The following is a 27,693-nucleotide window of genomic DNA, read 5'->3' on the forward strand; positions in this document are numbered from 1 at the left end:
TTATTTCCCTTGGGCCATCTCACTCCCACGGATGTCAGATTCATGCAGGAGCGAGTGCTCTGATTGGCATGAGAAATGTTGCTCGCAGCCATTACAGGACTCGGGGACTTAGCCCTCGTCTTGAACATGTAAAAAATAATAATTATATATATATATAATATATATATCAATAAGGGGGACGGGTAGGGCTTCCATGACCTCCTGGACCCTATGGGGGGACCCAGAGGGCTCCTATGGGGGACCCAGAGGGCTCCTATGGGGGACCCAGAGGGACTCCCGGGTCAAAAACAATATAGAAATCTGCAAAAATTGCTGCAATCCTGTGGGATCTAAAAAAAAACATAAATGGCGGCTGGGGCCACTTTGTTTAATTAATGGGAGGTGGAGTATGCCCTCCTCCTCTAACTGTTACAGGCCCCTGGGGGTCCCACCTCGGGGGCTGAAAGGAATGTATATGGGGAGGGGAGATATGCAGCGCCACTCCTGAGCCACGACAGACCATGGGGGACCCACGACCTGGCCTAAATTAATCTATATGGGAAGGGGTGATGCACGTCCCCATCCCTCCGAGAGCCATGACAGGCCACAGATAGCCCACCTCCGGGACCAACATTTTTCAAACTGGGGAGAGGGGCCTGCCTGGCCCCCCTTCTTGACCCTTTATTGGCCCTGGGGACTCCATACCCTTGGCTGGCTCACTAGCTATGACCCAGGTGGCCCACCCTGGGGAAATAATTGTTTCCCTGCCCGCATCGGCGTGGCTAGGGAAACCTGTGCTTGCTCCCACTTGGCAGGAGTATTTTTGACTCTCCTGCCAACCCGGACCAAAAATAAAGTCTGCTCCCGCCACCTGGGAGCAGACTTTTGATCTGTTTCCTTACCCACAATGATGTGGGCAGGGAAACTAATCAAAATATTGCTCCCACCCAAAGGGTGCTCCTTCCAAGCGTGACCAATGCCGACTCTCGCAGTATGCAGGAGCTGGCTGGGTCACGGGGAGTAAGGCTTAGGGAGGGGGGCCATGCGGTCCTCCTCCACTTTAATGATAAAAAACGGCCTTAGTGATGCATGGTAGAGGCATTGCATGGTAATATCCGTGTTGTTAAGGCTGTTTCCCACCTACTACAGATCTTCACTTTCCTCCCTCTAAACTGGGCAGTCTAACTCTGATACTTGGCCTCAGCCCTGCTTAATGAAATAGAGTTCTATAATGTGCACCGTTATCTCAGAAGATATCTAATTTTACTCCTAAAGAGACAGGTGGTACCACATCATTTTCAAAAGGTTGGTTCCCTCCTCTACCCACCTGTCCATTTCTCTTCACAAGCATCACATAGTCACTGGCCAACAGACAAATTACATAATTATGCCACAGACTAAGCAGCTATTTCTCACGTGCTCTCTGGATTCCAGATTCCTTTATGTAGAGCGAATATCAAGTAAACGTTACTTATCAATTTAAAACAAAGAACTGCCTTCCAGCATAGCTGGCTAAAGGAGTTAGCTGGAGGTTGACTATGCAGAAAACTGGCAGCACCAATCCATTTTCAGACACGTACACAGAAGTGTAGCTAACTAATGAGTGGTCCCTGGACTGGAATCCAACCCCATTGGTTGGCTTGGTTTTAAATCTAGTGACAGTCCAAGAAGCATTAGCGGATCAAAATTACTAGAGCACCGATTGCAATTTATGACCAGAATTTTTCAAACCATTGTGGAATTTTTCCGACTGACCTATCTACTAATAGTTCAGTTTCCAAGATACCAAATCTAAATGGGTCAAATTTGACCTACCTCATTAGTATTCATGAGGTTGGCCACAAAATGCAACTCACTTTGTTTGGTGGCTATCACAGGGATGGTGGCCTCCAAGGGTCAGCAGACACTATGTCTGTCACGACCTTTCAATAAACACATTATTATTTTACAGCAACCCATTTCCTTAAAGTGAACTAAGCTGCTTTTTGAAAAAGTATTTTTTTCAGATGTTTCTTTGGGAGTAGGTAGTGGTCCCCTGTAGCACTGTCTTCTCTCCCTGAAACTTTTTTCAACATTCACAAAAGGGAAGGGGTCCAAAGGGGACCGTTTCGCTATTTTGAATGGTTTACAGTGATGGCTCATCCAGGGACACCTAATCCTTCTATTGTGTTCATAACTGGGAGGAATATACAAAGACCAACTGCCACCTACACCCAGTCAAGTGACCCAGGAGCAGGATGCAGACACCAAATATTTAGGGCAGGAAAATGCCAACTTTTTAAAAGTTTAGGGTAAAGTGCTAGCAAGGGGATTGTTTATGATAATAATTGGACCTAAGGTTACTCGTTGGCAAATAGAATTAATCCCAAGACAGACATTTATTATTAGTCAAATAAACTCATAAGGAAAAAGGAGAGAGAAACTGGTGTATAGAGGGAGAAACAGACAAATCATGTATATTGTTCTCATGCAAATAAACCAAAGTTGTAGGGTACAAGCTAGTGTTCGAACTGGTGGGTTTTGAGGATGTGGGCAGGTTGTTCCAAATGTAAACTGCCACTGCTGCAAACTACTTTTCGCCACTGCGGTTACTTCTGGTTCCAGGTGTTGCAAGATGACTGTTTCTTGTGGAGCAGAAGGAGTGGGAAGGATGATATTTTTTATAGTTTCCTGGACAGATCCTTCCAGGCATTTAAAGATATTGAACTCCATCCCTTTTCATACAGAGAGCCAGTGTAAATTAAAGTCCATATTTATCCCAACCATGTGATTGCAGTGCCAAGAACTGTGAAATGGAGCCTCTGCTGCAGTCCTGTTAATTTCACCCACCTGCATCTTCTTCCAACGGAGGGTACTTTGAAACAACCTAGTGTTTATTTTAAGAGCATAATAGTTGGAATTAGCACAGAATACATTTGCAATGGGGCGTGGCTTGGACGGCAGCGGTAATGGCTACCTAGTTCCATCGCTCGGCAATCGAAGGAGCGATTCCGAGGCCGTCCTGGAGAAATAAGTGCGGAATTTAAAAAGGAAGCCTGATACGAGCACCACAAAATTGCGGCAATGGCTGAGACGTCCGCGAAGATCACGAGCGGGATCTGAACAGAGGCGTAAGCGTTGATATTACCTTGCCGTGAAGATTTTCCTGAGGCATGAAGGTGGGTGACTTTTTGCCAGCGTTACAACCCCTGTAAAGCGAGAGAGAGTCACCATAATCAGAGCCAGCGTGCAATCTGCCTGGCCCTAAAATGGCTCCCCTAACGTCCGTTATTAGCGCTAACTCATCAACGCAGCGCCACTAAAAACAAGAGTTTCCAACTTGGCCAGTACTGCCTACTACCTTCCACTGCCATTCACAGCTATCCCTCATCTCCTGAAGTTAAGGATAGTACTGCGAGTACCGCAAGCTTACACCATTGAAGCCTGGTCCCAAAATGGCAGCAGAATATTTGAGTGTCCAAAAGTAAAGAAGAGTAAAGAAGAGTGTAGTGACACACACCAAAGCTACTCTGTACAACACTGTACAACGCACACCGAAGCTGCTCTGTACAACACCCTGCCTCTTCATTGCCAGTCATTGCTAGTCAAAGATTGGCATTGTTTATGGTCGTACGCCATACGCCAATACCGCCCTAATAGTGAAGGTACACCTAACACACGCAGTATTCCAAATACTCAATACTCTAAATAAGGCAGGAAACAACCTGGGGCCTACATTTCAGTCACTGGAAACCTCTGCACGCCGAAACCCACTGTCTGAGCCACCTGAAGACTCAGCCTCAGCGCCAGCTACAGTGCCATAGTAACAACCGCCAGAGTGCTGCATACTGGCGGAAATTTAAGCAGAACACTCGTAGAGGTCTTTTGACCTGAGGTTGGAGGTGAGGGGGAAAGGTAGAGTGTACCAAAGCCACTGTAGGCCAATATCAGTCATTGCATGCCGAGGTAGTGGGCACCACAGCCAACGCAAAGCCGTGGAAACAGAGCCAGAACTAAGCCTGATCCCGTGAATGCCCGAGGAACGTTCGGTGACGGTCCCAGACTGCAGCCAGCCCCAGCGCATTCGCGGTTAAACCCCTTAAGGCTGAAAATTAGAGCAAAGCCGGAATGCACCTGCGGACGCCAAACACTCGACAAAAACCAACTCCACCAGCACGGCAGGCATTGCCAATTCTTCCAGAACTACCAACTGAGCTAGCGGTGCCAGTTTAGCCAACACAGCCAACACAGCCTGCACCAATACTGCCGGCTTTACTACCACAACTAGCACAACAAAGAGACAAAACTCTGAGTCAACCTCAAAGTCAACAAATATCTGCACTACAGCGGCATCATCTGCCCATGTAGGCCTGTAACACCTCAACCTTAACCTCGCCCACCAAAACTACCGCTACCTTTAGGTGGATACAGGAAACAGACCCTGGTCTGGCATATATTTTTCATCTCGGCGGATAGATACAACAAGTATCTCAGTCAACATGGCTGACAAAGAATCCAGAGCTACATTCAGAAAGTCAAAAGCAGATACAGCTATCTCAGACTCTCCAATCAAAGCAAACCAGACCTAAATAGCACAATGGACATGATATTAAAAAAATTGGCTGAGGTACATGACCTGGCAAAATCTACAAAACAAAACACTGACTCCATGCAGCTGGAACTCACCGCCATCAGGGCAGACATGAACACAATGAACTCAAAAATCAATGACGCAGAACAAAGAATAAGTGATGTAGAAGACGTTGCCACGCAGGCTGGCAAAGTAATTAAAAAATTATGTGCCATCACAAGCGAGCTTAAGAGACACGCTGCGGAATTAGAAAACCGTAATAGGAGAGGCAACATACAGATTTTCGGAATTCCAGAGGGCTCAGAGGAAGATGCAGGATCCTGCGTGGCTTTTATGGAATCTTGGATACCCATGCTCACTGTGATAAAATTTCAGCACGGCCTAGAACTGGACAGAGCTCATAGGATCCCAACGTTCAACTCATCAAACAGGAAAGGAACTCGACCCATGATATGCAAGCCACCACGCTATCAACATACGGAAGCCATCCTCTACTTCGCCAGGAAAAACCACCAAGTTTTATGGGCAGGCCATCGAATAAACTTCACACAAGACTACTCAAAGTAAACGGTAGATACAAGAAAGGGGTTCCTTCAACTGCGAGACACGTTGAGAAAAAAGAACATCCAATTCTCATTTGCAGGCCCATTTAAGTTCAGAATCCTTGAAAATGGCAAACCATACTTCTTTACAAATCCCAAAGATCTAGAGCAACACTTGGACGCTGCTTCAGTACAAGAGATGAAATTGTCCACAGGGGACTCCAACAAACGGAAGACTTGATATCCTTTCGATAGTTGTAGTTGCTCACTCTTTTTCATGCCTTAAAATCGCACAAATGCAACTGGGTAGTTGCTACGGTGATTGCTTACTGTAGCTCGGCTGTTATGCAGACACAATTAGTTGTGATAATGTTTTATGTTCTGTTTCTATGTCCTTCAGGTCACACGTTGAACCAACCTTCAGACACTTTGTATATTGCATTAAGGGATAGAGTCTGGGTTTGTTTGGACTGGCTAATACTCATCTCGCTGATTAAAAAGTTAACATGGTATACATCAAGTATAACTACTACTAGTGGATAATGATAACTTTGGAGACTATAATAATTGCTACCAGCACCATTGCCATAAAACGAGGTTCTACAGTCAGCTCAATTAACACCTCTCCAGATGTAACATGTTTCAAATTCATATCCTCCAAGTTGCCGGTTGAGGGACCTGCCGTCGTAGCTCCTGCATCCGATTTTCTCAGGGTGGGGGGGGGGGAAGGGGAGGGAGGGGGAGGAGGGTCAGAGGGTAAAAATATTTGTGGTTGTTTTCTTTTTTTCATATGTAAGTTTTATTCTTCCCTTGGATTATGTTGATACAACAGGTATGCTCTATCTCCAGTACAGGGTCAATGTGAATCTAAAATACTACAATGCAGTATTTGACAGTAAGGGTACACAACACCTATACAGGCTGACTCATGCCCATAGCGATCACTAGATATACTTATGTCTCAAATTAAGAATATTGCAGAAGACCTTAATATAGTCTCATTGAATGTAAAAGGGCTTAACCACCCAGTTAAACGTAGGAAAATCTTCGACTATTTGGCAAAGACTAAGGGTGACATCATACTCCTTCGGGAAACTAAACTCTCAGAGGAAGACGTTAGCTTTATTAAACAGAACGGAATCTCCCATATCTCTTGTTCACCGGCAGATCATAAGAAAAAAGGAGTCATTACCCTTACAACAAGGAAATCTGATATCACCACTTTTTCACACACAAATGACGATGAAGGGAGGTTATTAGTCACACACATGAAAAGAGGAGATGATTCTATTCATGTTCTCAACATATATGGCCCTAACTCCGATGAGCCCAACTTCTGGGAGAAGATTTCAGATACGATTGAGAGCTTTCCCCAAGAAGATCTCATCATAGTAGGCGGGGATTTCAATTTACCATTAAACCCACTTATAGATCGTCAATCCAAATACCAGCACACACGTTCACACGAGGTTCTCATTAAAATTTGCTCCAAGTTCAATCTTAAAGACTCTAGGCGCCTCCAACACCCGCACACAAGGGATTATACTTTCTACTCAGCCCCGCATAATTCCTACACTAGGATTGACTACATCTTAATCTCAGGCACATATACACATTTTATAGACCAAACGTATATAGCCCCTAAATTAGTATCGGTCCATTCTTGCATTAACACCAAATTAGCAGGTACCCACTCCACTCTTCCTCCAAAAACTTGTCGTTTTAACGATGAGGTACTATCTGACCCAGTTGACAAAGAACAGATCAAATCAGCTATTCAGGACTACATTAAATGCAACGATCTCCCGGATACAGACACTTTCACTCTGTGAGATGCACTGAAGGAGACTATCGGGGGGTCGTCATTGGAATAAAAGGAAGGATTAATAAAAAAACTGAATTTAGAATTAGATACACTGGAAAAAGAAATTAAACTCCTAGAAGATGAGCATGCCAGAGCGTTAGACAATAAAGACACCCTAGATCAACTAGTTAAGAAGAAATATGAATATAACAAAATTGTGGGTAAACGAGCGGGTGTGTGGATCAATAAATTCAAGTCACTCAATCTCTGCGAAGGGAACAGAGTGGGCAAACTATTGGCCTCATATCTCAAACACAAGCAACGACAATTCACCATTTCCTCAATTAAAGATTCCAATAATAGTATCCAAACAAAACAGAAAGAGATACTACATGCCTTCCATTCCTTCTATGAAGATCTATATAAAAGTAAACAAACAATAAACTCAGAAGAATGCACCAGATATTTAAACTCCCTAAACCTACAGAGATTGTCAGAGTCGGAGAATGCAGCGCTAGGGGAACCCATCTCTGAAAAGGAATTAACTAACTCTATCAAATCCCTCAAAAACAATAAAGCCCTGGGCCCAGATGGCTTCTTGGCCTCCTTCTACAAGGCTTTTGGTGAATCCCTTCAACCAACCTTATTAAAAGTATTCAATAACACTGCTCGTGAAGGACGTACTTCAACATCAATGAGAGAAGCCAATATTATTGTCATACCAAAAGAAGGGAAAGACCCTCTTCTACCAAAGAACTACAGGCCAATTTTACTGATCAATGGGGACTGTAAAATATACGCAAAAATCCTAGCCGTGAGACTGAATTTGGTTCTCCCGAAATTAATCAGTAATTCCCAGGTTGGCTTCCTCAAATACCGAATGTTGAATGATAACACTAGGCTTTTGTGTCACATACTTGAGAAAGCAAGGCTGACGTCTTCCCCCTCTATTGCCATCACCCTGGACGCTGAAAAAGCGTTTGATAGGGTGTCATGGTCATTTCTGAGACACTGTATGCTGTCCTTTAACCTAGGTGTTCCTTATATCGACATGGTTAGGGCTATGTACACATATCCTACCACCCTCATAGCGATCAATGGGTCCCTCTCGGATACCTTCCCGCTAGAACAAGGTACCAGGCAGGGTTGCCCTCTTTCCCCCTCCCTATTTCTCTTAGCTTTAGAACCACTTATTCAAGATATAAAGCGCAATAATGAAATAAAAGGAGTAACCTTTGGAGAGACTCAAGTGAAACTTGCCGCATATGCGGATGATATTCTTATAGTCACGGAGGACCCGAGCTCCTCTAGTAAGGCCCTGATGCACACCATAGAAACTTACTCAACCCACTCAGGGTATAAATTAAACCAATACAAATCCGAAGTTAAACCCCTGAACATTCATTGCACCAAGGAAATACTGGGAGACTCAGGCCTTACATGGCAACCAGGATTTATCAAATATCTGGGGATTGAATTCGGTAGCACTATCTTAGAATCACTACAGAGAAATGAGGCTAACACCCTGGGGAAAATCAAAGCTCTCCTCGAGGCATGGACACCAAGATTCATCACATGGTGGGGGAGGATTGAAAGCATCAAAATGATGATTACGCCCCTAGTGAACTATTTAATAACCATGCTTCCCCTCATACTTTCTGAGGATTTCCATCACAAATTAGATATCCTGCTCTCAAAATTTCTATGGCAAGGGAAGAGAACCAGAATAGGTCTAAAGCAGCTCAGATTAGACAAAGACATGGGGGAGGTTAATCTAGCGGACTTCAAACTTTACCAAACAGCATTTTTAGCAAAGCAGGGATCGTATTGGCTCGTTCCGCCGGAGGAGTATACTCCAGTCTGGCTAGAAATTGAAAAATCATTACTTAAAAACCTCGCCTCAGCAAGCCTTCTAACTCAAACTTCACCAACGTCACATGCTCAAAGTCCATATTCAAAAACAGAAAGTCTGCCCTACTGAAAGTGGGTTAATTATTAGATACCAGAATTCGAAGATCTAATCTTGAGTCCCTGTGGGACAATCAAAAAAATATATACAAAGAGAAGACACTACACAACGAAACCTGGATTGACAGAGGTATTCTTTTCCCATGCCAACTGTTCGATTCAGCTTACCCTCTAACCTTTCAAGAAATACAAACTAGATATAATCTGGACCCCCTGGAGTTCTATAACTTCTTAAAAATAAAGGTCGCACTAACGAAAGCTAAACTTTCGCCGCTATCACCCTCCCTGCCGCAATACATGGCGAGGATAAATCACTTGGGACACCAGGTTTCTTGGATCTACAAATTAATCCACCCACAACAATCTGCCCTCAACAAGAAGATCACATCCTTCTGAGAATCTCACTCCTCCTCCACGATCTCTGAGGCTGACTGGTCTAAAACTTGGCGCTCGGTCTCGAAGAATAAAATCTCTCCAACCCTTTCCCAGACAACGTTTTGGCTCCTAAATAAGGCCTACTGGACACCAGCCCGCTTACACTCACACAAGATTCGAGAAGACCCTACCTGCTGGAACTGCAGTGAAGAGACCGGAGACCTAACCCATCTATTACTATTCTGCAAATGTGTGGAACCCTTTTGGGATAGAGTGTTTGACTTCATCTCTAATCTTTTCTCATGCCCCTTAAAAGGGAACTATACACGTTGACATTTGGCTTCCTCAGGACAGACCCTCTAAATGACAAAGACAGATCGCTTCTAGACCTACTCTTGCCAGCAGCGACTAAGATCATACTAAATAACTGGAAAGACACGCATCTTTCAAATGCTGGATGAACTGGGTCATCAACTTAAGGGGTGCTGACAACATTGCCCTCCAGAACTCGACTTGGAAGCCCCCCCTCAGACACATGTGGGATAGCCTTGATCATTATTTCAAATCACACAAACCGCCATGAACCACGTTTCCTGGCCTGTCCAACGAATCACTTAACTGTGATGCCCTCACGCTAGCTCATTGTACCCTAATAGTCCATAAACACTGTCAATGCATACCATAGATCACTTGATATTCAACATCGGAAACATACTCTGTTATAAAGTATTCTTTTTCAATTTTATAGAATGTGTTTACGTACATTATCATTTGCCAGAGATTTTATAAGGTGACTTACACAACCGTACGTCTACTCCAACTTATGACTGTCTTTTTACCCAGACCATAATTCCTGGCTTGCCATACTGTCACCTCTGTTTAATCATCATTGTATTACGTCTTTACTGGTTTTTTTTTTGTTTGTTTGTTACGCTCTTTTGTCCCTGCATATGTACTTATTGTATGTTTTGATTTGTTTAAAACAACCAATAAAAGAATATTGAAACCAGAATACGTTTGCAATCTTGGTAGGGACCATTTTGTACTAACTCTATGATTTGATGTACCCATTTTAAGAAGTATTTTAAAGCATTTTAGTGATTATTTTAGTAAGCATTTCAAGAAGGATATCAATGAAAAACAATTTTTAAGAATGTTACTGAGCTTTACTGGAAGTGGTCCAATGAGTATTTAGTGAATATTGTGGAGAGTTGCTCATCAGAATTTTACTTAGTGTAGAATCTTTTGGTAATATTTCCTTGAGACCACTTGGAAGTATTTTTCAGACAAGTTTTTCTTCTGAAAATGAAAACACGAAAACCAGTGTTTTATATCTGGCCACATTAATGTTTAGCAACAATGTGCATCAAATTTTTCTTCATATAGACGTACGTTTATAGAAATAATCTCACTAACATAACTTCAGCCTAATTTGTTAATCTATTTTTAAGTGGCATTGAAATGAATTCCAGCTGTGTTTTAATTCTTGGTACATCTAATAACATGTAGTACCAGCCTCTACTGCAGGCTTGTGCTGCTGACTCTGGAGACACCTAGTAACAGATTGTTGCCCTGCTAGCTTTTGCTGCTCAGGGACACCTAGTAGCAGCACGTCAGGCTTGTTTTGCCCAATCTTAGGACACCTAATGATTCAGCAGGCTTGAGCTGCTAGCTCACAGGACACCTAGCAATTGCAAAGCCCATCGGTTTGGCTTCAACGTGCTAATGAATGAAAACAGCACTTGTTTGCATGTGTTAGCACATTATTGCCAGGCCTATTGGCTTTACCATTGCTTTTTTAGAAAGTTAGTTGGCTCTGTTGGAAATTGATGTATCAATTAGCTCTGTCTCATTTGGATTCCAGTACATATATACTGTTCTAGCCCGGCTATCCTTAGCATACATGATTTCTGGACCATTTCAGTAGTAAGATACTGTCTTCTATATTAACACAGTCCTCATTTTAACGTGAGCCTAAGAGTGACTCAAGGCTGAGCTCAGGACACTATGCAACATCAAACAACAAGAAAGAGACATCCGGCAAAAATGCCCCCATAGACCTAGGACACACTTTCTCCCTTTGTAACCATACAAATTGATGCTGTTGTGGACTTTTAGGAGGCAGGTTCGACTGTAACTATTGTATTGTATGCAGCAAATCACTCCTAGAGTTGAAAGAGAGCAACATTCTTACATAGTCAGAGTGTTAAGTGGGAAGTGTATGACACCGCGGCACATGAGGATATCTTGAACATTATCCACATGGGTCCAGTTTTCTTCCTCCCATAAACCACTTCTAACCTACTGTGACTGAGAGGCTAGTGCAGGTGTGGTATTCGTACCTCGCTACTGCATCTGCATGGGCCCTACCAATCACCTCTGAACCAGGCCTTAGAAGCAACTGCCCAATATACATTTGGGTTTCTGACAGGACTCCCACTGAAGGGGTCCCTCACCATTCTATTCCTTCACTCGCACATGTTGATGTGAGACAAAGCACAAGACACATCTCACACTTACGGAACATGCAGAAGGGATGACATTCATGGGTGTGGGCTGACAGGTAGGAAGACCGCTGATAAACTACCTAAAGGTTTGTTATGGCACAATCCTGTAAGTGAGGAGGAGTTCAGAAAGCTGAGGTGCTGAAGATAAGTGGAGACCAAGAAGACCCCAAACGTCAGTGAAGATACCGACAGTCTAGATAGAGCAGTGGAGGAACACTAAGACCGCCTCTTTTGGGGTAGAGGTCCTGCTCTATCATTCCACACTGATGGGACATTACATTCTTTACAGAGGTAAAGAGTCCTCACTGCCACAGACCAAAGGACCACATGTTGTAGTAAAGTTTTCCTTATGTTTTATTGTACTTTACAAACTTCTAAATCAGAGAACAGATATTTGCCTTTTTTTTAAGTGACTGCTAATGACTATCCAAGCTGATGTGAGTCACATATAAGGGGTGAGCGCTTGATTCCACAAGCTGTTGATGCCTAAAAAAGTTCTTCAGTGCAAGATTCAGAGGCATTTGATGCAATTTTATTCTGAATTATCTTGATCACTCCGGTATGAAGGTTCACTTTTTAGTGTTAACCTGAGAACTAGATTTTGTTCAATTTTGGCAAGCCTTATTTTTTTTTATGGAATTTTTAAATGGTTTCTTTGTCAGTGCTTAGCAGTACAAAGCTATATAGTTATACAACTGGTAGCTGTGATTTCCAAAAGAACTAGAACCTTTCGATTCTATTTTCTCTGGTGATACTGCATTCCATAATGGGTCATATTTTGGTACACTGACATTGAGTTTTGGAATATAATAATGGGAGGTTTACCATGAGATAATTAGAGCAGTTTATTAAAGAAAGCTTTTTAAGATTATTTTGGGTTACATTGCATAAATCATGTAGACATTTTAATGGTAGTGGTTATGAGAATGTTACCAAATGTTTTAAATTTTACATGTTGTTACTGAGAACATTTAAAAAATGTTACCACAATTTTCCATTGTGCTCACTTAGTTGTCAAGTGATCAGAAACCTCAGCCAAGATGGTACTGGCAGGTACGACTCTCCACTACCTCTCCCTGAACTGTCTATTTTGTGTTTGCAGACCCACCAGAATTTTCAGATGCACAATTGAAGGTAGTGACGGCCGTGGAGCATGGAGCAGTGAAGCTCCCCCTTTTGGTGTCTGCGAATCCCCCGAAGATCAACTATACCTGGAGCTTCAGAGGGGAGAACCTGATCAGAGGTGAGGAGGACACATCTGTGAGTGGGTGCCTAAAACACTTATCAGGTGCAATCTGGACTCGGAGTTAACCATGTCTGAGACGTGATTATCTAAAAAATGTCAAAGGGGCTGAGGAGTTGTCTAAGTAGTGCTCTTATATCCTAATCTGTAGGTTACGACTATGTTTGGAAGTCTTGACTGAGCAAGGAAGCCTCTCCCTCATCTCCTAACTATTTAATTAGGCACTGATGTTGCAGATGGAAATTTCCCAATCTTTGTGTTTAGCAAGGTGCATTGTGATTAATTATTCCATGCAAATATCATGGAGTCTTGTGCATGAAACACAATATCTAAAATCTATCCTCGAAAGTGAACGTCCTAAAAAATGTAATCTTCAGAAGATCCTGAGCAATTTAGCTGTAAGAAAATTGGGTTATTATTTGGGAAGGAGGTGAGCCCTATCCGGGTAATAATTTCCACAATTCTGTCAGGCCAAGCACAGTTTCAAAAATGTACACCTCGGCTTAACCCCTGGTAGCTACGGCACAGGGCAGACAAGTTTAAGGTTGGAAAATGTGCAAAATATTTTAGAAACACTAAAAACAGTCAAAAAAAGGCAAAAACCTTCATGAAAAAGTAAAATACAGACAAGAAATCACTGTTCCATGGTTCACTGTGACCTAGGTGCAATTTCAGGCAGACCACGATGAAGTAATATATCAATACATTAAGCAAATTATCCAGGTCAAAGTTTTTACCATTTAAGGTTTTTTTAATAGAAGTTGAAATCCTCCAGTGTTGCAAGGTTGAAGGTTGTATTTGGAATCCGGGTAGCTGCTGGATGAGGTCCAACTGAAGACATTGATTTTGGTAGGAAAACCTTTGAGCTGAAATATTCAACACCAGGGGCTTACACTCACATATCTAGATACATGCACGCTCAACCAAGGGCAGCAACATTTCCTACTCCAGATTTTGGGCAAGATTGTAGAGTGGTGGTCTGACAACCTCATTTGGGTGGGTGACTTTAGGCTTGTCCCTGATGCTACCAGAGATAGATGTCCCCACAACTGATAGCTACAGAGGGCCCTATCAGGGGAATACAAAGATGGTTGAGGACCTAGACCTAATGGATAGGAGGCAACCTAAACATCCCACAGAGGCAGAATACACCTTATATTCCAACATGCATAGGTACTATTCGCAAATTGACCTAATCTAGGGCCTACATGAGGAAGTGGACATGTACTCCCCTGCATCTCATGGCACTATAGCGATCTCTGACCATGCAATGTTGGCTTAGGAGGGGAAAATGTCCCCGACTCAATGTAAGAAAGCACAGTAGTGATTTGACAAATCCCTACATAGCTCAGAAAACGTTGAAAGATGATATCTCAAAATACTTCCAAGTAAATGATTTGGGTGAGATACCCCAGAATACACAAGGGCATGCATTTAAAGCTGTATTTTGGGACAGAAAGGACAAACCAACATTGCAATAGCACACTCAATAGAGAACCCCTAGAGAAAGACCTGGTAATTCTAGAAGAAAACTAAAAAGCCTTGCATCACTCAAAACCCTAAAAAAAGATAATAACCATCAGGGGCCAGGTTGGATGTTTGCCACAGAGAAATCTGAAAAAGTGCTACTTTGCTTTAAGCAGCGATTTTATGAGCATGCAAATAAATGCAGGCAAACGTTTACAAGTTTAGGCAGTCTCAGAAGGTATCCCATCACTTCATGGCCCATACAACACAATTTTTAGTAACCATGAAGACACATTCAAGCCATTCCATACATTTTATTTAAATCTTTACTTGAAGGAGGTTGAGGCTGTTATAACTGTGGCAAAACTATTGAGACTTGATAAGGTTAGAGATAGTCTGTAACTCCCCATCATGACTGACAAAGTCACTTGAGTCATTCATGAACTGCACCCCAACAAATCAACAGAACCTGATGGTCTGACCAATTGATTTTGTAGACAATTTGAATTGGACTTGGCTCCTTCTTTAGTGATACTTTTCAACTCTATACTACAATCACAAATTGTATTGTCTTCAATGACGGGAGCAAATTCCTCTGTAATCCATAAACCATACAAACTTGATAATAAATGTGTCATATGGGCTGATAGAACTCTTGAATTCGGACGTAAAAATATTCATGAAAGTGTTTGCTAACCGACAAATGCCCCATTTACTATTTCTAATAGATCTCAACCAATCAAGTGTCATCCCAGAGAGACAAGCAGCAGACAGTATCAGGCGTCTACTCAATTTAATTGAGAAAGCCATCATACAAAAGATTCCTCTAGTGATATTGTCGCTCGATGCAGAAAAAGCATTCAACAGGGAATACTTGATGTTCTCTTCCGAGTGCTTTCTGCGATGAGCCCGGGATCCCACGTGCAGATTTGAAATGAAGCAGGTTATAGATAACCGATGGGAAAAGGTCTCATCAATGAAGAGAGGTCCGAAGATATTTCGTTGGCAAGAAGGACACAACAAAGCTGTCTCCTTACTCCATTGTTGTTTGCTCTGGTTGGTGAACCATTAAATGATGTACTGCTAACTCTTAACTGATTGCCAGGTTTCCATTAGTGGTGTCTTGGAGACACTAGGTCAATGTGGCAGAGTATCAGTTTTCAAGGTAAACTTAGTCAAATTGGAAATGTAAAATATACACATCTCACATCACTTCTACACAAACTGCCAGACAATAGTTCATCTCGCTGGGCCACTAAAAAAATTAAATATCTAGGTTATTCATCACACCTAATCTTAGGATGCTGTTTGCAGCTACTTATCCCAGGTTATTCTATGCAATCAATACTGCCCTAGAAATATGGCGTAGCCTTAACAGATCATGGCTGGATAGAATAACTGTGGTTAAGTTGAATCTACTCTCCCAGCTACTTTATATGTTCCAAGTCCTCCCAGTAAATGTCCTGGGGAAGGACCTGCAAACACTTCAGAAAGCTAAACACACCTATATTTGGGCAGGGAAGAGATCACACATTTCTGGGAAAGTACTGTGGGTCTACAGGGCATCAGGGGACGGGGCTTATCAGATATATGAAAACACTATCAAGCAGCACAATTCAGGGTTTTCTTTGAATGGTCCTTATATGAAACACAATGTTATTTGGTACACATGGACGCAGATGTGATGGGCTGAACTCCCTGGTGAATCCCCTGGCTGCATCGGCATGTGCTGCCGCCAATATGTTACTACTCTGAAATATTACAGCCTGCCCTCGAGATATGAGACTCTGTTACTCATCACCGTGACCTTACGCCATTTCCATCACCATTCATACCACTACGGGGCAATTCAAATTGATTTATCCCCATGAATCTTATAACTTGAATTTGAGGCATGGGCTGTGGGAGGGAGGAGGATGTTGTGGGATTTGTTTGAAGGTGAAGAAATCTAATAATTTACACAATTAAAGCCAGAATTTAATCTAAGGAAACAGAACACATGTGATATGTTCAATTGCACCATTGAGCTCTTCATCCTGGGAATAAGGTAGGAGCAACAAGATCACTCATACTGTGGGAAAAGCTTTTCTAGACTTAAGCCTACCCAAAAGGCCTTATTTCAAACAGCTACGAAACACTGGGAGATGTAGGTCCCAATCTGCCTGTTGGCAGTGCATGTTGGGTGTTAAAATAACTGCATCACACTGGCAAAAGCTTTGGTCTCACATTCCCTTCTTATGCAAAACTATCCAGAAAAGAGAATAAATCTGAAGCAGATGACAAGTTGTCACCTCAGCCCCACTGAAATGAATAAAAACAGATGTACAACAATACTGATGGTATTTGCTGGCGGGGTTGTGGGCGGGGGGAGTTTAGGAGGGGTAGGTGGACCTACTCTAAGGTGTGTATATTTTGAACGGAAGTTCTTAGCCACGTAAGTGGAGGTGGTGGGATACCTGATAAAGCCAGATCAATGAACCTTCCTATTGGGCCTTCATTCTACTGGAATTACAAATCTTTTCCTATCTGACTGGAGACTTAGCTACAATAGGTTACTTGCAGCTAAACAACCGTTTGCATATAAATGGAAGTCTACAGCTATCCCGATAATACAGGAATGGGCAGGAAAACTTTGGGCCTTACTGGCTTTAGAAAAATTGACTAGGAAGCTAACCGAAAGGGGCAACATATTTGATTAACTATGGTGCCTTTTAGTGGACTATCTGTCGAATGGAGGAATTCTACAGTCATGCCTTAAGACACTGAGATTGCTGTGCTTGATGATACCGTCATCAACTTGACTAGGTTATACTTTGTAAGATCTTGAAAAGTGCAAGAAGATGAAGCCAGGGAGATGTTAAGATACATGAGCAGACTTTGACATTGCAGTTAACTCACAATCTACCGGCAGTAGGGGGGGCGGGGGTTAAAAGTGAAGTATGGGAGGCTTTGTTGGGGTAAGGGAATAAAAAATGAGTGATGATCTAAGTTTGGAGAATCTTATATTCATGGTATTATTATGTGGTTATACCCTTATTAATCAAAATCAAAGAAATCTTGTTGATAACAATCTACAGAAGTGTTAGTCTCCCAATGTTCCTTTTTAAGTTATTGAAGTTTCTGGGTACTCCAAAACTGTCCTACTTTGGTTAAGCTGGGTCACATCCCTCACCCAAGAGCCACCCTGCCACACCTCATAAAAGTACCATTGATAGTCCAACTGCAGGCAGGCTAATGCTATTTAGACTGCAGGGGCTTCAGACAGAGAAATTATAACTTTATTAAGTTACATTTCCTGTATATTTATCAAAAATCCAAATTCGACATTGGATATTTAAAAAATATTAAAAACAGTTGTTGAACCATCTCTGTAGCTTATTCCAAACCAAATATACAAAAGTAACAAATTAACTATACAGTAGCTTTTTCTTCATAGAACCAGTTACAGCTCTCACGGTGAAAATAGCTTTTGGAGGCTAATAATGATAGGAACATGCAAACATTATAATGTTACATTGTTCACTTTTAAATACCAGAGCCCCCTACGTTGTGGGTTGCAGGCCTACTGAGGGAGGACTTACTTAATATGTAAAAGTAGGATAGTCTTCCTGGTTTATTTTGGCAGATCTACTTGTAGGTTTTAAAACTGCAGGAGTAAGGCTACACATGTAGACCTGAAGCCATGTTTTCCTTGTCTGCCTAGTGAATGGCACATTAGGTGCTGCAGTCAACAAGTGACATCTAATTTTCTATGCCATTGGAGTATTTTCCTACACCATATACTACGGTCTTACTAGAAAGTTATATATGGCAATTGAGGATTAGCCAACTCTACCATGTTTGAGGGGTCGAGCAAATACGCATGGGACCTGATAGCAGTACCACAGTGCGCAAAGTTAAAAAACTCCTTTACTGAGGCTTACTGCAACTCTATACACTTAGGGCCATATGTAGGCAGCCCAATACCGGTCGGTAACGGACGATTTTTGGTAAATATCCCGTTACCGACCGGTATTCAGGCTTTTGGTATGTAGGGGCACATTTCAGGATTTGGTAATTTACCGAATCGTTAAAATTACCGATTCGGTAATTTTACCGATTCGGTAAATACCGAATCCTGAAATGATATGTAGGGGGAGTGTGTGGTTGTTGTGGGGATTTGTTATTTACCACCAACTAAAAGTTGGTGGTAAATGACGAATAGCTGGAAAAAAGCATTTCTTTGCACTTTGAAGTGTGCAATGTGGCAAACATACATGCCCTTAGGGCATGTATGTGTGCCACATGTGCACACATGCAGGAATCAGGGGTGCAACAGGGTGTCACTGTGACACCCTGCCACCCTTGATTGTGCTCCCCCCATTACCGAATCGGTAAATAATGGTAACTGGCTTCCCATTGATTCCTATGGGCCTCCTGGCCCATAGGAATCAACGGGAAGCCAGTTACCATTACCGAATCGGTAAATAACGATTCTAAATTACCGACCTATTCCGAATCGGTAAATATTACCGATGGATTACCTACATAGCATTTACCACTTCATAAATACCGAATCGGTAAAATTCGGTATTTATGAAGTGGTAAATGTTAGGCTACCTACATATTGCCCTTAATGTTTTAAATTCCTTTACTCCAGTTTAGTTTTGTATGTATTTCCATTTTACATTGTTGCATACTTTTTTTGTTACCCATAAATTTACTTTTCAGTAACAGTCATTTTGTGTTTAAAAAAATGTCTATTATAAATCTTCATTGCATTACGCATAATTTAAATGGAATTATTATGTTTACTGTTAGTATTCTAAAAATATTTCATTAACATTAAATTCAGACACCTTTAATTTATGAAACTGAGTTTATCTAAGTTAAAAAAAAAATAAAACTGCCATCATTATTATCAGCAACATCAACAATTTAACATTTTCCCTTATATCCTATTAAAATAAACATAATTTACAAATACATAACTCTCACGTCAAATCATTGTGTAACGTTAAGCATGACTTACAGATTAAAGTGCAGTGTATGAAGGCTCAAAGTTTCCAAGTGCAAGTTTCACTCAAGTGCTCGAATGGGAATAAACGTGAAGTAGTGTGGCTCACTGGTTAGAGGTGGCAGACCCGAAGGCAGAGGACGGCCCGGGACCAGGGTTCAATTCCTGACGCGGCAGGGTCTTGGACCAGGGTCAGCGGACTCGATAATTCTCGCCTCGGTGCCTACACTAATCAGGGATCGCACTCGGCAACTCTGGGCATTAGCTTGCCTCATCTTCACAAATGGCCCCCCCAGACCGCCAGGGATGCCTGGTCTCACCTTGGAGATTCCCGTCAGGGACCATCTCTCAGGGAAAAGCCAGGACGGGTTCCCAGCGGTCGAAGCGCGGAGATACTCCTCCGGGAGTCGATTCTAGCGCTATATAAGCCCACAATACAATACAATACAGCGTATGCAAATGTTCAATCATCTTGAGTTTCCTTATTTTCATATCTCATGGAACTGCATTTTTCAATTGATCTTTATTTCTTTACCATATTTTAAACAGTATCTTAATAAATGTTACAGTTTTATATAAACCTGTATCATTTTAAAACAACATCTCCCTGGTAAGTGTCTTTGCACAACCTGATGTCTAGAGTGTCCCAGATAGGGATTTGTAGTGTCTTCTGCTCCGTGTGATACCAGGGACATATAATTATAAAATTATCTAAATTCTCCCTTAGAGCAAGTGGGCACATACACATTGTTACTATTCATTTCCCTATATAACATATATTGACATTAAAGTTCTATTTACGTATGTATTTTAATTTTTTAGTGTTTATAAATCTATTTACATTTTATTGGTAATTGGGCTGTATTTTCAAAGTCACAATTTTAAAATTGTAAATAGTTAATATTGGCACACTTCACCCCCAAATCAGTCCTTCTGTTGTAACCAATAATTAGGAATCCTAATTTTACTGTTTTCCGAATATCTATGTTTTACTTAATCATTCCTAAATGGATACCTTTACAGCCATATCGACTAAACAAAGTTCAACATTTATTCGCATCAGTTTAAATTCACATTTGACATAAAACTGCAACTATCGTGAAATTCACTAACGTTTTCAGATCTCTATTCAGTTACAGATTCCCAGAAGTACTTCTGGAATTCTTTGTGAATTACATGTCATTCCTCTGTATAACCAGTTAATCATGTGTAAAAGTAGCCTGTGTACATTTGCGCGAGCTTACATGTATTGCAGAAGTGTATTTGCACTTTAACACTTAGGAGATTAATCCGATGTCGGTGGGCCCACCACCAGCAGGCCATCGGTGGCGAGCCCACCAACATCTACATGAGAAGTAGGCGGGGGGGGAGGCGGGGGGGTGGAGAGACCGGCCGCTGCTTTTCCCGTCGGTGCAGCGAACGGACAGTAATCCCTACAAAAGGGGCGGTGCCTGCTCATGCACTGCTGTAGGCATTACAATGCCCCTTTTCTCTGCCTTTTCATGGCAGTCCAACCGCCATGAAATGGCAGACGGAAAGGGACTTTGGGGGCCCCTAGCAAGGCCCCTGTCCCCCCTGGGCCTCCGCTATGGGGCCTGGGCGGATATCCATGCACTGTGTGCCAGGCACCACATGGCGACTGGCACAAAGGGCATGATGTGTAAAATATGCCTTTTCCATTTGCAGCTTGTGCTGTGGCCCTTTTTGAGGCCGTGGTACAAGCTGCAATTGGAAAAGGCATATTTCCGCCTGCGTGCTGGCGGTCGCATCGAAATACCGGGAGTGGAACCACTGACTTCTGGTCGGGTGGTTTCACTTCACTGTGATGTCCGTCAGAAGCTTGTTCGACCGACATCAGAATGAGGCCCTTATTTGTTCTTCACTTCAAACATATTGTACCATATTTTGGAAGAAAATTTGTCTTGCACTCGCAGCAACTTTAAGTTTTCCATCCTAAAATCAATTTATTTCATTCTCTGTTATGTATTATTTACAAAACGCATTATCGTCAAGGCTTCTTTGCAGTGGAAGGACAGTGCGAACACAGTATTTTGAGGGCTGATCACCTATTACAGATTGAACAACTAGGTCTTCAATTTCTTTCGAAGGATTAGACTGTAACATATCTCTCACAGTGAAATGGGTGACTTTTATGCATAATAAAATCAGTTTGCAAATGTTGGTAGGTATGCAGATTGCACAAGTCATGTTATGGGAGAGTAAAGGATACATATATTGTTGATTCAATAGTGAAGAAATACGTGTCCCTAACAGAGTAGATTTAATTTGATTTTTGATTACTCAAATCTTGACCTGGCCCCTTTGTTTTGTAGAGGGAGCACCACGACACCACCTGAGAGATGGAGGAACCCTGGAAATCTGGAACCTGACACGAGCAGATGCTGGTGACTACAAGATTCACTGCAAAAATGAAGAGGGCGAAAACCAGACTGTAATCAAACTGGATGTCCAATGTGAGTCACAAGGGGTTTGTAATGTGTCAGCCCAAGTAACATGATACTGTACAAGGAATCAGTGGCTGGCATTCACTCATCTTTCCCCTAATTCAAATCTAAAAGCTATAGGCTATACAGAATGCCACCCAGATATGGAATCTCAGCGGGAACACACTTCTTCAAAGAGTATAATGTTCTTGCCAGTCATGGACATTTCCTAGAACACTCAATCTTAAGTTAAAAGCAGATTTTCCAAATTCTCCTCTTGAGATGATCGCAAACCTTTTCATACAAAGCTTCAGCGTTATCAGCCATATAATAGCTGCCCTCTTTCTCCCCAGGCGCTTGCTGTGGGAGATGTGTCAGGGAATCTATACCACCACCAGTACCCATGGATAGACTCGCTAAGTACAGGGTGAATATTGCATATGTATTCTACGAATAGCAAGTGTTAACAGAAAAGCTATATTTTTGTGAAAAATATTACATCTTCTGGATTCATTCCAGAAGAGTAGACCCTTCTCCCTAAGTCTGGAGTTGAGGGTTGTTTCCACTCATCATATATGTGTTTCAGATGAATTAATAGATTGTGACATCAGAAAGTTTACCAGCCTAAACTAATGTTAGTAGCATGTGTGGCTGTAGATACACATGCTCTGCATACTCCCATCATCTGGTGTTGGGCTTGGACATTTGCAACATGGTTTTCTTCTAAGATGTCTTTTGAGTCAGAAGGTATATTGATTCATCCCTTAGTTGCCAATGCTCCATTGTTAGATTGTTTTTCCCAGCATTGAGTTCAGACATGTACTGATCGGGCTCCTAATAGTGCAACAGACCCACTCAAATACCCACTCGAAGTACACCGCATACTGAGCTTCTCAGCTATTAGTTGGGATTGACAGTCTCTTGTAGCATTACTGATTATCATGACTGCTGCTTGATTCATGAGAATTGTCATTGACACCACATTGCATCAAGGGCCCTCTTTCATATTTATTCTAGGTGCTTAAGACAGACACCTACATCCTGAAGAGACCTGACAAATAACATTTAGGGTTAAAATGTCGACATTACACCATAAGCATATTCATGATCTTCTCATATTAATATCACTAAATTACTAGATTGCAGGATGGACTGTGTCCGGTAGTTGAATAGTTGCCATGGGTGGATTTTCAGTTTTTTAATGTATTTTTGTATATGTATATGGTTCACTTCTCTTAGCATTGCGTCGTCTGCATTTAAGTCATTTTCCATTGTGCCTGTTCATATATTCATACAAATCAGTGCTTCCCAAACTTTTAAGAACCACAGCCCACTTTTTAAAAGGACTAACTTTTGTTTTGTGACCCACCTAGCTTTAGTGGAAGTGTGGCAGCGCACTGTCAATTATAGATAGCCTTTTTCCATTGGAATGGCAACTAAATTTGCAGACAAACAGTTTTACTTATAAAACAGTATTGTACACAAATGATAATGTGTGGAAATCAGGTTTCAGTGAAAATGTATAATTTGTGAATCACCAAGTCAAGTGTCTTGATTTGTTTTGATCCTATTAAAGTATTTGCTTCCATCACAGTTCACAATAAAAAAAAATAAGCTTTAGGTTTGCTTACCTGACTGCCAAATGTGTACAGCACATATACTGGGATTTACGATTTGTCACAAAAAATGATATCCTACATCTTTTCCCTTCACACTGTCTGTCCTCAATAAGATTGTCACATAATTCTCTTTCCTTTTCTTTCTCTGACTGACTAAGAGGAGTTAGCAGACACCAGTCCCCAATTTAAAACAGCAGCAAAATGTCAGAAGACAAAGCCTGACCTTTGAACTCTGTCTGGTGGCTTAGTGGACTAATGTGTCCACTCTAGGGGCCTGTATTCGACCTCATGGTCACAGGTTCAAATCCCGGCGGGTCCACTCAGCCTTTCATCCATCTGAGGTCGATAAAATGAGTACCATTGAGTTGGGTAACAATAAACATCTGTTATTCAGCGCCTTGAGACCTTAGCTTGGGTAATATGTGCGCTTTACAAATACACATGTTATGTTATGTTTTATGTTATGTCTTTGAAGCGCAGCAAATGTGACAAGATAAATACAGAATTTAAAGACATTTTTATATATTGCTTGGACTTTTATGACCTGACAACTGTCTTTGGGCTGTGACCTACAGTTTGGGACTCACTGATATGAATAATGAATTAATATGTTATTTAGCAGCCCGGGTGTTTGTTTCAAACTATTGTCTGTATAATTGAAAGATTACTCACATCAACTGTTTTCCTTGATTTATGCCTACTACCTGCGTTGCTTGACACATGGTATGATATGAAATGAATCCTACTGGGTCAATGTTGTCCTATCAGCGGCAACAGCAGACCTACCACCTTCAGTCAGTGGGGGTACTCTAGAAAGGCCTACAGAGGCATCAACTGCAGGGGTAAAGGGATAAGGGCAAAGCAGTGACTCCCTTCGCCTCCCCCAATCACACAACACCTGTAGGGGGTAGGCTTCTTTCTCGCTGGAAAGAGATCACCTCTTATCAGGGGGTATCTCTCCTTCAGTGAGCACAGCTACTGCTTCAAGCTTACCTCAATGATGCCAAACATTCTACTCTGCAAATACACTCAGTCACGAACACCAGTACTGTCTTCAAATGGAGGTTCAGGTGCTCATCTCCAAAGGGGCAATAGAGCCAGTAACACTACCATACCAACGCACGAGGGTCTCCATACTTCCTCATCCCCCAGAAAGATGGAACCTTAGGGCCTAATCTAGACCTCAGGTCTCTCAACAAGTACATCTATTCAGAACCTTTCCACATGGTCACTCTGCGGGATGTCATCCTAATGCTGCAGCAAGGCGACTTCAAGACTGCACTCAATCCGAATGTTGCCTACTAACATATACTCATCCAACCTACTTATCACCGCTACCTATAGTTCGTGGTGAGTGGTCAACATTATCAATTCAAAGGGTTGCCATTCGGTGTCACCATAGCCCCCAGTGGTCTTTACTAAATGCCTAGCCGCCCATCTCAAAATGGTGGTGGGCCACTCACATGTTTCCTCACCTCAAAGATTAGCCGAACAAAGGTGCAGACAAGAACACGCCCAAGCCACCATATCCCTCCTCCACAGGTTGGGGTTCACCATAAATGTCGTCAAGTCCCACCTCCAGCCCCTACAGATCCAACCCTTCTTGGGGGGCGTTCTCTATAGTCACAGCAAGACCCACCGCAGCGAACCCAAGGTGCAAGCATTCCAACAGATACTGCATCTTTTTTCAACCAGATCACCAGCTCACAGTCAGAACAGTCATACGCCTCCATGAGAGGATGGTCTCATATGTATGAGGCCATTCTCTCACGGAGGCGTATGACTGTACCCATAGTACCCTATAGCAGGCTGCAAATGTGCCTGCTCCAATGGTGCCTGTCAGCACAATAGGCACAGTTGGAGGGTCACTTGAAGATGTAGTGTTGAACCCATCGTTCTCTGCAGTGGTGTAACAGCACAATCTGTTGCAGGGCCGTACCTTTGCAGACCCTGTTCTGAAGGTGATCAGGGCATGTAGGCACAGCCACAGAGGGGTTTCCACATAAATTACCTTGATCTCCTGACCATCTACCTCAATCTCAAGACCTTCTTTCATTAGATTCAACACAAAGTAATCATCATAAAGACAGACAACAGAACCGCCATGTACTATCTCCAAAAGCAGGGCAGTCCACACTCACCGCAGTTGTCAACGGATACAGCTCATAGCAAAGTATCATTTGGGAGTGGACAATGACTTTGCAGATCTGCTCAGAAGGATGCAGTAACAAGTCGACAAGTTGGAATTCAACCCACAAGTTCTATGCCTGTACTCCTGCCATTAGGGGGGGAGGGTCCCAGAGGTCGACCTCTTTGCCTCCGCCCAAAACGTAAAATTAGAAACCTTCGCCTCTAGGTTCCCACACCCACAGTCCATGGGCAATGCTCTATGGATAAATTGGTCAGGAATCTTTATTTACGCTCTTACTACTCTCCCACTTCTGTATCACGCCTTCTGTATTTGGTCCTGAAGCTTCAGCAAATGTCCCTCACTCTCATCCTGGTGGCTCCTACATGGGCCAGCCAGTCCTGGCTCTTGACCCTCCTCAAGATATCCAATGTTCCCCAAGAGAAGCTCCCCAACAGACTGGTCCTTCTCACTCAGAAGCAAGTCAGAATTAGGCACCCCAACTCCAGGCCGCTTAATCTAGCAATTTGGCTCCTGAGGTCCTAGAGCTTGGTTATTGTAATCTCCTTGAAGGATGCATGCCCACGCTAAAGGAAGCACGCAGGCCCACTACGCAAACCTGTTATGCTGCCAAGTGAAAAAGGTTTGCCAGTTACTGCATTTTCAAGCACCTGGATCCCCTTAAATCTGTAGCTCAGGATATAATCAGTTAACTCATCCACTTACAAAAGTACGGCCTAACTTACACTTTCATACACCTTCACTTAGTCACTTAACCGCTATTATAGCCTACATGCAGAACAGACAACACTTTTCTTTATTCAAAATTCCTGTCATCAAGGCATTAAGAAAGGACTCAAAGGTGCTACCACAACCAGAGTTCCTCCTCCCCCAATCTGGAACGTTAATGTTGTCCTTATCAGACTCTTGGGCCCTCTTTCTGAATTTGGGCTCTCCTTCTGAGCCACCACACTTGTCCCCCTTACAGTTCCTCTGCTAGAAGGTCGCCCTCCCGGTCACTATTCCATAATTCAAATGTGTTAGCAAGCTGAAGCCCCTCACTTTAGCAAAACCAAAGGGGATGACAGACGGAGTGTTGAACATTGCAAGCACTCACCCCCAGTCAACTGATCTGGGTTTAATCCATCATAATTCTTTAGCTCACGCCGCCACCCTAGTTCAGACATGGCCATATGCAAATCAGTCTGACCCTGTGCCTCATGGGAACAGTCCAGCCCGAATTGCCAAGCCATAGCTTCCCTGGACCGGAACCAAGCATCCCGGGACCGGTTGCTGGCTAATCAGCCGTCAACAGCCAGACTAGCTTGAGTCCAGTGGCAAAGTGAGCAAGGGACCCACGTCTGGGCATACACTGCCAACTTAGGGCGAACAAAGCAAAACCAAAGGGGATGATGGACGGAGTGTTGAACATTGCAAGCACTCACCCCCAGTCAACTGATCTGGGTTTAATCCATCATCATTCTTTAGCTCAGTCGGCCACCCTCTTCTTCAAGGTTCATAATGGCAGGGTGGTTCTGAAGACTACCTTAGATTTCTTCAGAAGGTGGTTTCCCCCTTCCACCTCAGCCAGACCATAGAACTCCCTGCCGTTTTCCCCTAGCTAGACTTGGTAGCAGAGGGGACTCTTCACACCCTTGACACAATCAAAACCCCTTCGCAAAACACAGCAACCTTTTATTGCTTTAGCCAAATCTCACAAAGGACATGATTTGTCAAATGTGGACATGATCTGATGGATATCACCAGATGTATTGTCCAATGCATCCACACCTACTACATTAAGGCTAAAAGTACTTGGCCTGCCATGCCTAGGCCACATTCCACAGCCACTGTAGCTTCCTTTGGTAATAGCCCCATAGCTGAGATTTGTTAGGCAGCTATATGGTCCACTCAACACACATTTACCAAACATTGCTGTGTCCTAGCATGCCAACAAGTTAGATTGGGTCGGACACTTCTAATAACTTTGTTTCAATCTTCTGCACCATCCACCGGCTTACCATCGGTTAGGGGAGTACTGCTTTACAGTC

At 42.6% G+C, this 27,693-nt stretch overlaps 1 protein-coding gene across 2 annotated transcripts in view; it reads left to right on the top strand.

Annotated features, from left to right (window-relative positions):
- The window catches only part of NPHS1 (NPHS1 adhesion molecule, nephrin), a 526,308-nt gene that overhangs the window by 414,165 nt on the left and 84,450 nt on the right, over positions 1-27,693 (top strand). For both annotated transcript variants that reach the window (XM_085615945.1, XM_085615944.1), the window contains exons 18-19: positions 12,848-12,988; positions 21,785-21,925. In XM_085615945.1, the coding sequence (XP_085472071.1) occupies positions 12,848-12,988; positions 21,785-21,925 (282 nt within the window). The remainder of the gene's footprint in view (positions 1-12,847; positions 12,989-21,784; positions 21,926-27,693) is intronic.

Source organism: Triturus cristatus, chromosome 7 (genome assembly GCF_964204655.1).
Source record: "Triturus cristatus chromosome 7, aTriCri1.1, whole genome shotgun sequence".
In the NCBI taxonomy this organism is placed as follows: domain Eukaryota; kingdom Metazoa; phylum Chordata; class Amphibia; order Caudata; family Salamandridae; genus Triturus; species Triturus cristatus.